This window comes from Ursus maritimus, unplaced genomic scaffold (assembly GCF_017311325.1).
Source record: "Ursus maritimus isolate PB19 unplaced genomic scaffold, ASM1731132v1 scaffold_15, whole genome shotgun sequence".
NCBI classification, from domain to species: Eukaryota; Metazoa; Chordata; class Mammalia; order Carnivora; family Ursidae; genus Ursus; species Ursus maritimus.
The window spans coordinates 23,482,643-23,497,989 of NW_024423897.1; the positions used below are offsets into that span (position 1 = coordinate 23,482,643).

General features: G+C 45.9%; 1 protein-coding gene across 2 annotated transcripts in view; it reads right to left on the bottom strand.

Moving 5' to 3' along the window:
- Positions 1–2,062: 2,062 nt before the first annotated feature.
- The window catches only part of AFAP1L1 (actin filament associated protein 1 like 1), a 60,362-nt gene continuing 47,077 nt past the window's right edge, over positions 2,063–15,347 (bottom strand). For both annotated transcript variants that reach the window (XM_040630430.1, XM_040630431.1), the window contains exons 15-19: positions 15,130–15,241; positions 11,949–12,113; positions 9,383–9,561; positions 6,998–7,126; positions 2,063–3,863 (exon numbers count right to left, since the gene is read on the bottom strand). In XM_040630430.1, coding sequence (XP_040486364.1) covers positions 3,840–3,863; positions 6,998–7,126; positions 9,383–9,561; positions 11,949–12,113; positions 15,130–15,241 — 609 coding nt within the window. In that variant the 3' untranslated portion in view covers positions 2,063–3,839. The remainder of the gene's footprint in view (positions 3,864–6,997; positions 7,127–9,382; positions 9,562–11,948; positions 12,114–15,129; positions 15,242–15,347) is intronic.

Here is a 15,347-nt window from a genome sequence, read left to right on the forward strand (position 1 = left end):
CGCCATCACTCTTACCCGCTTTTTTCCTCCAGGTCCCTTGTTTTCTGACTTCGCTATGTTTTAAAATGTGTATTTTCTCATTTCCCTTCGCTAGAATGTGAGCTCCATGAGGGCAGAGATTAGTCGGTTATTGCCAATGAACGATGGAACAGTGTCTTAATGTAGTACACACAATTTTTGTACAATGAACTTGAGTCTTACTCTGATTGCAATGGGAACATGTTACAAAACCTTTACATGTTTAACGGATCGTTTTGCCTCCCGTATGATAGAGATTGCTGGGTCTAAACAAAGAGGTAGGGAGACAAGCTATTGTACTAGTCCATGCAAGGGAGGGCTGTATTCTGTCTTGAAGACCCCTTAATAGACCTTTGTAACACCCTATCTAAAGTAGCTACTATTTTAGGTGTGTCCAGCACATTTCTGGTTCCGTATTTGTTTTTTATTTGTTTTGTTTTCTTTTTGTTTGTTCTCCCAACTAGAGTTTGAGCAAGGGGGTGCGTGTCTTGTTCACAGCCGTGAATTTCTGCAATTTCTGACATCTAGTATAGTACGTATACATAATAGGTTCTCAACAAATATTTGTTGAATGGATTAATGGTTGATGTCAGTGGAGGTAGGAGGAAGTGGATCAATTTTAGAGAGATTTAGTATGGAAAACAGTCAGGAAGTGAGGATAGATTGGTGATTGGGGTTGAGGGCACTTGGAGTTGCCAAACTAGTTACTGGATAGTCCCTAAGGTCAAAAAAAATTATTTAAGGAATGAGAAGTGTGCCGTCATCAATCTAAATCTTCACCATAACATGCTTACTTTTACTGTAGCTATTCGGGTCAGATATTCTCTCTGCTTGTCTGTGAGTTCCCTGAGGACAGAGCTGGAGACTTTTACATCTTTTTATTCTATTCAAGGCCCAGCCCAAATGTGTTGTAACCAACACCTGATGTTTCCTTTTGGCCTCAGAACGGCAACATGGGTTAAGGAGGGATTATGATCCCCTTTTACATTTGAGAAAAGTGAGGCTCAGAGAGGTTGGTACACCTGCTCAGGGTCCCCCATTGAGGATCCAGGGACACTATAGAAATCTTACAGTCCCAACACTTGGCAGTGTTGGGAAAGATGGAGCTTCAAATCCACCCTAGAGCCATGAGCCTATACTTTGGAAAAACAAACAAACAAACGAAGCAAGGCATTTTAACAGATGAGGACTGGCATCTATGCTTTAGCCATTTTGTTTACACTTCTCTTAGCTAACTAACTTACACCAAATGTGCTGAGTATGTACATTCATCATTCATCTGTTTATTAAGTGCTAGTGTGCTTCTGAATGCTGCAGTGCAAGGGGAGGGGGTGGGGTAAGACATAGATGAAATGGAACCTTGGAACTAAGAGGAAGGACTGCTGGCTCCACTAATTCCGAACTGTGGGCTCCTGCAAGTTACATAACCCCTCTGGGCTTCATTTTCCTGAACTGAACTGAAACCGAACAATTACCCGAACTGAAAACTGGGATAATAGATAATAGATAATGCCAGGAAAAGTGATTAGTTAGCACCAGGACTGGCTACACAATTTAAAGGGCAAAAGGAAAATGTGACACCCCTTGTTCAAAAATTATTAAGACAGTAACGACAGGGTGCCTGGGTGGCTCAGTCGGTTAAGCGTCTGCCTTCGGCTCAGGTCATGATCCCAAGGTTCTGGGATCAAGTCCCACATTGGGCTCCCTGCTCAGCAATGAGCCTGCTTCTCCCTCTGCCTGCCACTCGCCCTGCTTGTGCTCTCTCTCTGACAAATAAATAAATAAAATCTAAAAAAAAAATTTAAAAAGCATAACAGCAGAGCATGAAACCAAGCCCAGGACCCTCCTAATTCTTGTGACTGCACAGGTTATGTGCCCATGAAGCTGGCTTTGGCTAACACAATACCTGATGCATGAGTGCTCAATAACTTTATTATTAATTCTGTAGTAGTCCCCCTCTCAAGGACTCCCAAGATCTGTCGGTGGGAAAAAATGTTCAACCCCAAAATAACTGCGTGAGAAAGAATACACGCTGAGGACATAATTGGATGTTGGGTTTCATTCCAGGATCCACATTTTTAAAAAGAACATTAACAATCCAGATTTTGTGAGCTCTTTTTCACTGGAGATGTTTAAGTGGAATCTAGATGAAAACTGTCAGTTATGGATTAGTTGCTTTTTAGCTTTTTGATGGCTGTGATTACCATAAAAACATCGTTTCTTCAGTGGAGAGAACACAGGATTTTGAGTCAGACATTTCTTATTTAGCTTAAGAGCCACTATTGACTGAGCATTTCTATTTCTCAGATAGTGTGCAAGATGCTTCTTCCCATGTACTATCTCATTGAATTTCCCCACTAGTCTTGGGAGGAAAATGGAACTGTTAATCTGGGTTTCATAGATAAAGAAAACAAGAATCAGAGAGGTCAAGTGACTTTCCCAGACTCACCAGCTGGTCAGTGGCAGAGGCAGTGCTCAAACCTAACCCTGTCTGGATCCAGGCTCATAAGCCCTGCCTCTGCCACTGACCAGCTAGGTGATTCTGGTCGGGTTATTTTCCCTGCTCTGGTCTCCACCTACCTCAAAGGGTGGTAAAGTTTGGGTAAGGCAAAAGTGTATAAAGCCCTAGGTAAGGTGAAGTATGTGAAACCTCCAGCAAAGTGTCCAAAGGTCATTCTGGGATTTTCTTTCTCCTGGAGCTAACCTTTGAGCTCTTGACGGTTAACTGGTTTTATCTTTTTTTTAGAAGGAAATGTAAAGACCTAAAAATTGCCTACACTGTTGAGAAAGTAGTGAGTGGCACAGCAAGGAGACTGCCCAAGACTTGAGGTCCTTGCTTCCCTATGAAAGTATCAAGTGTTAGTAAAGGGCACTCCTGGCAGAAACGGCCCACCGTCCTTTGATTCTCCCTGATAGTTTGACTTGACAGCAGATACGGAAGTGCAGACTGGACAGCCCTCAAGGGCAAATATCAGGATAAAGACATAAAGAGCTTCACTTGGATTTCTAGCCCGAGTTCCTGGAGCCTGAGTGTCCTATGAAATAGATAAAGGACTTGACTGAGCACAAAGGACCCCACCGATGCCTGCAACATCCTGTGAGAAATCCATGTTCCTGTCCCTATCGCCGTGACCTGAAAATAAGTCCACGGCTGAGCCTCCCCTCGCCCGCTGTGTATCAGATCTCTAATTTGAAAACAACTCAAACACAGGGTTCTGGTAGCCGCATCTGTCTGGTTCTGAAGCACGTAAGGAATGATTGCAGAATTTGCGTGTTGTCTCTAGTTTTTATCACCTTTATGCAGGCAGGGAAATTCGGTTGATTTTGCGGCCTCTTTACGTTGCCCAGAGGTTGTCAGTGATGCCCAATCAATATGAATCCAATCGGCACACGTGTGATCAGATGATCAAGGCTTGTCTCTTTGTACTGTACTGCCTACCAATGCTTCAGCACTGTCTTCCTTTGCCCTAAAGCCTGGGAGTGGGACGCTAGAATGGGATGGAATGGCTTAATCACATGTGCTTTCATTTCTTCTTCAGAAGTGAGGGCAAAGACATTTAACAAAACCTTTACAACCGTGCAGATTTCTATCTCCCTCCACCCCCGTTTTCCACCCTCTGGGAAGTTACAAGGACGCCCTCCATGTCCCTCTTCCCTTTTACTTCTTCCCTCCCCATATTCCCTGTAATCATGCAGACAATAAAGGCTGGTCTTTAGGGTGCCCTGAAGAAGCTACTTCCAGTGTCCTGGTGTCTCCTTGTGAAAAAAGTGTTTCCAGTACACTCTTGCATTTCCTTTGGAATGAAATCTTCATCCTTTTTCTAGGTCTTCTTCATTTCCCATTCCTGAAGTCCAGAAAGACAAGACAAATCAGGTTGCTGAATATTCTAGTGTGACTTGCAGGATAAAAACATTCCACTGCACCTAATTACATAAAGATCTCCACTGGACAGATTAGAGAGCCACGGGTCCTAGTCTCACCCTCCTTCCGTAGCTGTGGTAAGTCCTTTCTCCACTCTGGGGGGCCTCATCTTTATGGGGGCTCAAATATCACAAAGTTTGTCTTTCTCAGACAAGGAAACTGAGGCCAGTCTCTGCTTGGCTCTAATGCTGGGGTGGGGTGAGGTAGGAGGCTGATGAAAGAGAAACCAAAGCAGTTTGTTGGGGTGCCTGGGTGGCCCAGCGGTTAAGCGTCTGCCTTCAGCTCAGGGCGTGATCCTGGAGTTGTGGGATCGAGCCCCGCATCGGGCTCCTCTGCTGTGAGCCTGCTTCTTCCTCTCCCACTCCCCCCGCTTGTGTTCCCTCTCTCGCTGGCTGTCTCTATCTCTGTCAAATAAATAAATAAAATCTTTAAAAAAAACAAAACAAAAAACAAAGCAGTTTGTTAAGGAAGGGTGGAGGCAGGCAGCCTGCCGGGCTCCATTCTTTCCCCTGGAGCCGTGTAGGACTTCGTCTGGGAGGGATACTGAAGTCCTGGCCAGTAGTGAATGGCTTTTACCCATAAATGATGCATAGGGTTTTCAGCTCTGGAGGTGATGGTGTGAACCAGGATTAAATGGGATGGCTGGAACATTCTTGCCGGGAGGATTCCCCACTCCCAACCTGCTGGTCTTCTCCCAGTCTTCACCATCTAAACTGCAGTTGCTCAGGGCAATGACTTAGGAGTCATCCTCGATTCCTTTCTTCTCCTTATCCTCCACATCCCCATCAGCAGATCCTTCAGCTCTACCTCCAAAGCCAGACATTTCAAATCACCCCCACTACACCTTTCTCCTCTCGCATCGAGATGACTCCTAACTGGTCTCCCCTGTCCCCTTATCTGTTCTCAACATTGTTCCGGAATGGCGTTTTTTGTTTTTTGTTTTTTTTTTTTTAGAGAGAGAGCATGTGCGAGGCAGGGCGAGGGGCAAAGGGAGAAGGAGGGAGAATATCTTAAGTAGGCGCCATGCCCAACACTGGGCTCGACCTCATGAACCTGAGATCATGACCCTAAGATCACAACCTGAGCCAAAATCAAGAGTCGGATGCTTAACCAACTGAGCCACCCAGTCACCCCCAGAATGGTCTTTTATTTTTTATTATTTTTTTTATTACTTAAAAAATTATTTATTTTTTATTTAAAAAATTTTTAAAAAGTCTTTGTCATGGAGAGAGCGAGCACAAGCAGGGGGAGCGGTGGGCAGGGGAGAAGCAGACAGAGGGAGAGGCAGGCTCCCCACTGAGCAGGGAGCCCAATGCGGGACTCCATCCCAGGACCCTGGGATCATGACCTGAGCTGAAGGCAGACGCTTAACCGACTGAGCCACCCAGGCATCCCCAGAATGGTCTTTAAAAAGGTAATTCATATCCATAGATTGTTTGCTCAAAACTTGCCAATGACTTTCCATTATGTTAGAACAAAATTCACGGTTCTTCTAATGGCCTAGAAGGATCAAAGAGAAACAAACTGGCCCACAGGCCATATCTGGCTCACTGTGTGTTTCTAACATGCATCAGCTAAGAATGGTTTTTACATTTCTAAATGTTCGAAAACAAGAGAATAATAATTTTTCTTGACATGTGAAAATTTAATCAAATTCAAATCTCAGTGTCCATAAATAAAGTTTTATTGGGACACAGCCATGTCCATCATTTGTTTACAAGTTGTCTACTTTCCTGCTACAGTGGCATAGCTGAGTCACTCTGAAAGAAACTCTGTGATCCACACGCTCTCAAATATTTACCTTTATAGACAAAGGTGGCTGATATCTAGTCTAGACGATCTAGCCTCTGGCTGGTTACTTCTCTATTCTCACGTCCTAATGCTCAGGTGTTTGTTTTCCAAGTCCACAATTTCTTTCTTTCTCCCTTTCTTTCTTTCTTTCTTTCTTTCTTTCTTTCTTTCTTTCTTTCTTTCTTTCAGATTTTGTTTATTCATTTGAGAGAGAAAGAGAGAGAGAGCATGAGCAGGGGGGAGAAGCAAGGGGAGAGGGAGAAGCAGGTTCCCTGCTGAGCAGGGAGCCCGAAGGGGGGCTTGATCCAAGAACCCTGGGATCATGACCTGAGCTGAAGGCAGATGCTTAACCGACTGAGCCACCCAGGTGCCCCTCAAGTCCACACTTTCTTATCCCCAATTCTGAAATCCAGAAAGCCCTGAAACCAGATTTTTTTCCCAAGTGTTTTGGCACAAACTCAGCTGGGGGCAAAACCTGATCTGAACTGATGTGAGGCTGTTTATAATCTACTCCACGTGGTGTGACTATTCAAATGCCTTCTTGTAGAATTCTTGACATGTTTGCTTTCAGGGTACTTCCTGAGAACTTGTTGGGGTTTTTCAGCATATGCAGTAAATGTACTATATTACCTTTCTAAAATCGCAGAAGTTAGGAACACAGCTGGCCCCAAGAGGATACTGGGCCAGTATCATGGAGTGAGCCTGGGGCTTAGAAGTGGAAGAGGCTGGTTTGCATCCCAGCACAGTGACACCCTGCATAATCTTGGGCAGGTCCTGTTACTCCCTGATCTTCCGTTTCCTCGCCTATGAAACAGAGACTTTCCTGTCTCAAAACCCACTGTAGGCTCAGAGACCAGAAAACTAAGTTTGTTAGGACTGTGTATTAAAAGTGAGTAAGTAGGGGCGCCTGGGTAGCGCAGTCGTTAGGCAGCTGCCTTCGGCTCAGGGCGTGATCTCGTACCCGGGGCTGGTCCGCTGGGAGCCTGCTTCTTCCTCTCCCACTCCCCCTGCTTGTGTTCCCTCTCTCGCAGGCTGTCTCTCTGTCAAATAAATAAATAAATAAATAAATAAAAATCTTTAGAAGTGAGTAAGTAGGTCCTGAATGAGATTTGAGGATCTTCTCTGAGCAAACTTCCTGATTGACTGCATGGATGTATTGGCAATTCTCTGCCTTTCTAACCGGCTGATTCTTGAGTTCTTGGTGAGGTTCCATAGAAAGGAGGCTGCCAGATCTCTGGATTTTAATTCGCTGAGCTATTGCTGTACCTTGGCTTTCTGTAGCACCCTTCCTTGGCTGGAGGTTACGATGGATGGGCTTCTCTTCCTCAGCTCAGAAATACAGTTGACAGGGACAGGTTGCTCTAGGGCATTGTTCTGGGGTTTATTTGCAGTTTCCTGTAGATGAGAAAAAATAGTTACATTGGCAAAGCCTAATGCTAGCTACCCACACCTGGCTTGCCCTCCAAAGAACGCAAATAGAAGGCGCTGCGCACACACGCCAGCACCAAAAGGCAAGGGGAGGCACACGCTTGAGGGCCTTGGAATAAAAGTAACGACGTCTAAAATCACCGAGCCCTCACTATGCACCAGGCTTTGCGTGGATTTGCTCATTTAGCCTTTCCAAACCTACGAGGTAGGTACTATTATTAGTCATCCTATTTTATAGATAAGGAAAATGGGAAGGTCAAGTCACTGCTCAAGGTCGCACAGCTGGTGAGTGGGAGAGCCGGGATTCAAACCCTACTGCCCTCTCTCTTCACCTCTCCCCTGTATTTCTTCTCTTCTTCTACAGTGCTCTCACCCCTTAACTTTTCCAGATAGTTGCTCAGTCCATTACTGGATGTAGTTACTGAAGTGCAGCATATTAATGGCTAAGCCTGCAGGGAATTTGAGAAGACTTCTATCTCCAAAGGCCATCAAAAAGGATGGCAAGTGGTGGGAAAAGCCCTCTGGCGTGTGAATTTCAGGGCACACTGGTGGAAGGAACAGCTGGGATGAGTGAACCACTTCCAGCTCCTCCTCCAGCCCTCTGAGAGTTTGCCTTTGTCCTTTAAGCTCTTTGTCTGTCAATGAGGTTGGAAAACCCCGTGGAGAGGAAGCAGGGGGGGCAGAAGGAACAGCCTGGCTTCCCAGACGTGGGATGTGGTCTGACCAGGCAGTACTGCGGCCTCAGACAACAAAGGTAAGAATACAGTTTCCAGTGACAACTCAAACTCATCAGACAAGTTATTTCATCTCTCGGAGTCTCCATGTCCTTGTCTGAAAGCAGGCATAACTTTTATTCATTCAACAAACATTCGTGGCACTCCTATTTTGCAGACTCTGTAAAAGGGCTAAGGCTATAATGATAAAACAGACATAGTCCAATTTTTAATAAAAATACAACCTAATGGGGCAGACAGACATTAGACAAGTAAAGACACATAAATACACACACACACACACACACATCCATATACATATGTATACACAAACTGTGGCTAAGTGCTATGAGAAAGAATAACATGGACTCGCGGTAATTTAGACCAGTGGTTCCCAAATGGGGGCGATTTTGCCCTTCCAGGGAAAGTTTGACACCTTCTGGAGACATCTCTTGTTGTCAACGGGGTGTGGAGCTACTGGCATCTAGCAGGTAGACGCTTGAATGCTGTCAAGCATCCCGCAATGCATATGGCAGTCCCCTAGGAAAAGAACTATTGGCCCCAAATGTCAGTAGTGCTGAGGCTGAGACATTCAGATGGAGACAGAGATCAGCCAAATTCTCCCTGAGGAGGTCTCATTTGGGGTGAGAGCATCTACCTTGCAGGGTTGCTTGGAGCACTGGAGATAATGGATATGCAAAACCCAGAGGATGGCTTGGTACACGAGGGACCCTAAGACAGGGCACGCGTACTGGGGCTAACGCCGGGCTCTGGAGTCAGACTTCCTGGATTGGGAACCTGTCTCCCATACAACGGAGTGACCTTGAGTAAGTCCTTCAACATTTCTGACCTCCATTTCCATTTATATCCAGTGGCGCCAATACACCTAGCCCTACAGTCCTGGAATGCCGTGAAGATCGCATGAGATAATGGAGGTTAAAATGCGGGCCTATGGTTATTGTTCAACACACGTTTGTTATTCTTTTTTTTTTTTAAGATTTTATTTATTTATTTGATAGAGATAGAGACAGCCAGCGAGAGAGGGAACACAAGCAGGGGGAGTGGGAGAGGAAGAAGCAGGCTCATAGCAGAGGAGCCTGATGCGGGGCTCGATCCCACAACGCCGGGATCACGCCCTGAGCCGAAGGCAGACGCTTAACCGCTGTGCCACCCAGGCGCCCCAACACGTTTGTTATTCTTATTCAACATATCGTAGTTATAATTGTCCGTAACCCAAAGGCTACTTCTAAGATCACATTCAGGATAACAGGTGAAGTGGCAGGTGCGGGGGAGACAGCACAGGCCAGAACTTGCTCTGGGAGTCCCCTTCCTAGCGGCGCCACCTGCTCGTTGGGAGGCTCTCTTCTGGCATGTTCCGCTCCCCTTTGGGCATCCACCTGCTCATGGGCAAGCGAGCACAACTCCTACCCCCAAAGAATGATCATGAAGGTCTGTAGCACTGAGGGGATTAAGAAGCAGCTGCCCCTGGCCCAGAAGGGCATGGACTCACCCCACTCTTGTTCTTGCAGCTCACGGAGAGCCCCAGGGCCGGGCCGCCTGCCAGGGACTGCTGCAAGCGCTCCTTCACAGCCACCAGCCGCAGCTCCAGGTCGATCCGGCGCTCCTCCTTTGCCCGACACTGAGCTTCCAGGGCAGCCACGGCCTCCTCCAGATCCTTTAACTTCGCTCCTGTGTCCAGAGACATGGGTGAGAAACAGCAGAGCCTGGCCTGGAGCCTCGGGGAATTCGGCAGGACCTCAGGTTCTGGTCTGTCCCTCCCAGAGGGCTTTTCCAGCCCTTAGTCCCGATTCAGAGATGGATTTTGGGCCTAGGGTTCCAGCTCCATGCGGAGTCGTGTGGTTTTTCCCTGCCCTGTACCGATTTCCCCACCTTCTGGATACAGAACCCTGATTTTCCCCTGGGAAACCACCTTTCTCTTCCCATTCCCTCTAGTTTGGATGGAGCTGACCTCACTTTTACTTCAAGGGGTTGGCACATAACTTAGACCTGGCCCATAATCCTGTCTCCATTTTCTGGTCATAGTGGTTGGTTTAGGGATCAAAGTTGGTCCAATCAGAGTGAATCCTGAGGCTTTTGTGGGGTCCATTGAGAGGAGAAGTTTTCTCTGCTGGGGCTGCTGTGAGGATTGGGTGAGGGCTAGAGCTGTGCAGCCATTATGCCACCATGAGGGGCACGGAATGAAGCCAACATAGAGGAAGCCGGAAGCCAGAATTGTACTTCCTGGTGACATCATTTAAATCCCTGGAACTTGCTATACCTGATTGCCCAGTTTTCCAATTTAAATTTTTCTTTTCTTTTTTCTTTCCTTTTTTTTTTTTTTAAGTAAGGTCTAAGCCCAATATAGGGCTTGAACTCATGACCCTGAGGTCAAGGTTCGTATGCTCTACCAACTGAGCAAGCCAGACACCCCTACATTCTTTTCATTTCTTTTTTTTAATGCTTTTTTTTTTTTTGAAATTTCTTTCTTTCTCTTTTTTCTTTTAAAGATTTATTTATTTGAGAGAGAGAGAGAGAGACAGAGTGCAGGGGGAGGGGCAAAAGGAGAGGGAGAGAAGCAGACTCCCCACTGTGCATGAAGCTCAACGCTAGGCTGGGCTCTGGGCTCAATCTCATGGCCCTGAAATCAGGACCTAAGCCGAAATCAAGAGTCCAACACTCAACCGGCTGAGCCACCCATGTGCCCCTCTTTTCATTTCTAAGCCAGTTTGACTTTGGTTTCTCTTACTTGCAACTGAGTTATAATAGAGGGTTTTACATTGACCACGGGTTGCTACTGGGATTTTGCTGCTTTTCAATCTAAACTAACAAACCTGTATTAGTATCTTACCAGGTTTAAAAGTTAGTTTCATTCATTCATTCATTCATTCATTCATTCATTCATCTATTCAATAAATACTTATTGTGTGCTTAGTGCTTTCTTTGTACCAGGTACTGTTCTAGGTCCTTGGAATAGATCAGTGAACAAAACAGGCCAAGATCCTTGCCCTTATGGAGCCCATATGTGTGTGTGTGTGTGTGTGTGTGTGTGTGTGTATATGAGAGAGAGAAAAAACAATAAAAATGATAAACATAATAAATAATCAAATGTTACAAAGTGATGTGCTATAGAAAAAAACTGAGCAGGATAAGGAGGATAGTCAGTCTGTTCCAAACTTTGTTTTGACTCTTAGAAAGTTCTGTGTATTGAGACCAAACTGCCTTCTTAAGCTTCCCTCCCTCAGATTCTGGTTCTTGGCTACACAGAAGAAGCCTTAGCCTTTAAGCTAGAAGTTCTCTGTTAGATTCATGGATTCCTAGGCAATCTGTGGGTGAACTCTGGGGGCCTATGAGCTCTTGGCTGCTGAAACTGTCTGCAACACTGTGAATTGTGGGCTTTTTTTTTCCCCCTTGGGAAAAGGGTCCATAGGTTCCCTCAGATTCTCACAGGGTTGTGTGACCTTGGATGTATTTTATAAAGGACAAAGCTTCTGTTTCCTCAAGCATGCGTGCAAACCTCAGGCTGAAAGTATGCCCAACTACAGCTATAGAGAGAATTCAAAGGAAATAGTAGAAAGTGGGGTGCAGAGGAGCCCAGAGCAGGCTGGGCCTGCAGGAGTCATGGCCCTGGAGTTCAGAAGAGGGTCCTGGGACTGTCTCTGTCCGTCGTTCCTAGCACAAGGACCAGTGTCTTACACGGTTGGGTGCTCAGCACTTCTGTGAATGAGTGACTTAATGGGAGGTTCAAAATCTTCTCTCTTATTTCCTTGATTCTAAGGCACACTCTGTTTTCCACATTTTAACATCTCTAAAATCAGATTGAATTTTACTACATTAAGCGTGCACATTTTGTGATGCTTTTTCATCCCTTACCCAAAAGCAGTTGCTTGATTGACGGCACTTTCATTAGTCAGGAAGCATGATGACCATGATGTTGAGGAAGAGGAGAAGGAGGAGGAAGAAGGGGAGGAGGGGGAGAAGCACACAGGGCTTGGATAACCAGGTGACCTCTGCCGTGGGAGGTGTCAGGGCTGAGCCCGCCCCCTGCTTGGGTGCCTAGGACATGCCCACGTAGGTACCTGGGTTGTTCCGAAGGGCTTCCTTCAGCTCCCTCTTCTCCTGCCTCAGCGCCATCAGCTCCGTCCGGATTGTCTCCTTCTCCTTTTCCAGCTTCTCCTTTTCTACCAGGTACCTCCGGGCATCCTCCTCAGCTCGGTTCTTGCCGTACTTATACTGATTGGCACCTGCAGAGGTATAAGGCAGGCAAAGGCCCCCATTTCTGATCTCTGGTAAGGGTACTTGGGTGGCCTTAGCATCTTTCTCAGCCTCAACTTCTCCGTCTGTAAAATGGGAATACTTAGATCTCTATCCTTAGTGTGTGAATCGTCCAAGGAAACAGGAGCAAAAGGGAGGCAGCAGAGCATCGGGACTAGGAATAAGGGCTTTGGAACGAGGGAGACCAAGGTTTGTGTTCTCTTTTGCCCATTACTAGTTGTGTGACATCAGGCAACAATGAATAATGGTGTTTCTGTGCCTTCCCCCAGGCCTTGGTTTCCTCTTGGTTTCCTAAATTTGTATGTGGACAAATTTACCTCTTAGCATTGTGATAAGTTTTGTTTTTGTTTTTTTAAAGATTTTATCCATTTATTTGAGAGAGAGAGAGCACAGAGGGAGAATGAGAGGGAGAAGCAGATTCCCCACTGAGCAAGGAGCTGACGTGGGGCTGGATCCCAGGACCCTGAGATCTGAACCAAAGGCAGACGCATAACCAACTGAGTCACCCAGGCATCCCAGCATTGTGGTAAGTTTTAAATGAAATAATTCGTGAAAAATACTTGGTAGTATCTGGTGGAAGTACTTAGTAAATGTCAGATAATGATATGAAACAAATTTTGTGATGTATAACACACTTTTGTTTTAAAAGGGCATTTTACAGTCAACTCTCAGGTATATAGAAGACAAGGAGACAGGGACATACAACTCAGAGGTGCAGAGAATCAAGACCTTGGGCTAAACTTAGGCATTGCCCGTTTTATTCCTGGAAAGATATTCCTGGAAAGTGGGGGGAGAGAAGGGCCCAGGAGTCTGTTGCAGGCTCTACATTACGGTGGACAATTACAAATAATTACGGTAAACATTCACCAAGCATTTACTATATGCTAGGCCATTTACATTCATTTCCACTTAATCTTCATAAAAACTTACTATTATTAGCTCTATTTTGTTGTTGGGGAAACTGAGGCACAGAGAGGTTGGGTCTCACTGCTAATGATGGCAAAACCCGGTTTGAGTGCATATGTGTCTAACTCTGGGCTCTGTGCCATGCATTACTGCTCTAGTTGGGACAATGCCATAGTCCAGTATTTTAGGGAAATTTTTATTTATTTATTTATTTGTTTCAGACAGTTACTCATAGCCCTTTTCAGTTGGTGGGGCATGGAGTTTGGAATGATTCCCTTGGTTTACTGATAATTGGGGTCTTGTCTCTCTAGCTCTTGTAGGGACTGCAGTAGCAAGGGGTGTGCAATGCAAAAATCAATTCCTGTCCCAACTACCCTGTAGTTGAAGCCTAATCATAAATAAAGCATGGAGGGCAGAGAGGGGGACCCATACTTCCCTCAACTTCCCAGATACACAGTGGCATCCCAGGGGAGTTTTCTCCCAGACTGTTGGATTTTACAGACTGGTAAACTAAAAATAAATGGGTAGACCAGCAAAGTGTTGTCAGGGTTCTGTTGTATCAGAGAAGGACCTTAAAACCCCCAACCACCATCTGTCATTCCCAATATTTTACCTCTTTTGTATATCACTCAGTATAACATTTGATTTGAAGAAAGAATCCATCTTGTTATCTTTGTTATTGTTGCTTGAATGTTTTATGATGTCTTTATCTTACATGCTTATTTCAGTTTACTTTTCCATTTAATTTAATTTAATTTAATTTTTTTTAATTTTTATTTTTGGAGAGAGAGGATGAACATGAGCATAAGGGAGAGGGTGGGCGGAGGGAGAAAGAATCATAAGCAGACTCCATGCTCAGCACGGAGCCCGATGTGCGGCTCGATCTCAGACCCTGAGATCACAACCTGAGCCAAAATCAAGAGTCAGATGCTTAACCGACTGAGTGACCCAGGCACCCCTACTTTTCCACTTGAAAACGGACATTCCATAAAGGCCTGTGTTTCCAGTGGTGCCGATGAGAGCAGAGTGTAAGGAATGTGACCCAACCACTCTCTGACTGTGCAGGGGGAAAACTCAGGCCCAGAGAGGGGAAGGGACTTTTCCAAAGTTAGTAATTTAATGATCGAGTGGGGAATGGAATACAGATCTCCTGACCCCCAGAAGAGATTATCTACATTAATGAAGTGGCGATCTAATAAAGAGAAGTATTTTTTAAAATACATCTTCAAAAAGCAAGGAATAGAACTTGACTTTGTTCATGGGGCAGGGGGAAGAACTGTGGAGCAGTAACTAAAATGCTCTTGGAATATGCTGTCCTACAGGAAGCTGGTGGCATGGATCACGCAGCAGCAGAGATCAGTGCTGGAAATCAAACAGAATGGACCAGAGTCTGGCTTGCTTAGCCTTTATTGTGCAGTGTGGCAATCAGGCAAAATTCACTGAGCTCCTATGGGGTGCTAGGGAGAGTGCAGGCTGGGACACGGAGGTGAGCCCTGCCTTTCATGGCAGCTGCCTCGAGGGTATTTGGAGGGGTTCATTTCTCCACTTACTCCCCCAGATCAGAATTCATAAATATTTTTAGCCTTTGGAACAGGCAGAACTTGAGGATGAATTTTATATGTGTATATATGTGAATCCATATATATGCAACATTGCAGCCTAAAAACACGTTTGGCCTTCGTGTTAAAATTTTCGAAAATCAGTTGCTAATATTAAGAAGTCAGTAGATTTCCTATAAAGGCTAGATTCCCGGTCCCGAATAATCTGCAAACCAGGGCTGCCCCGCTGCATGGGAGCCGCTGGCCGGAGCCGAGGCGTAGCCACCCGTGCAGGTGGAGCCCGAGCACTCCAGTTTCCTAGGGGCTTCCCGACCCCATCCCCTGTCGTCCCCGCTCGGAGGCCACAGGCTAGCTGTCCTTTATCACTAGGCTGGCGCTGTCATTTTTCTTATGGTAGGGTATTCTCTCACATCTCGCTTCACTCATTAATTTACTTGCCTGCTGCCTGCAGGAATCTGATTTGAGATCCCCGACCCCGTGGATTGTTTCTATCCCTTCCTCGTTCCCACCCAGAACTCACTGGAGGCGTGGCGCTTGACTTTGACCTGCGGATCCACTCGATGGGACTTCTCACTGCAGGAGGAGGCGTGGCGTTTCACCTGGGCCCCCACGGGACGCTTGGGCTCCTCGTCCTGTGGGAGATGGAGAAAGGAGGTGAAGTACAGGTAGGTTCAGAGCCCTCCAGGCAGGGATATATTCCAGTCCAAGTGTGGTGGGTGAGCATTGCAGGACCTCTAA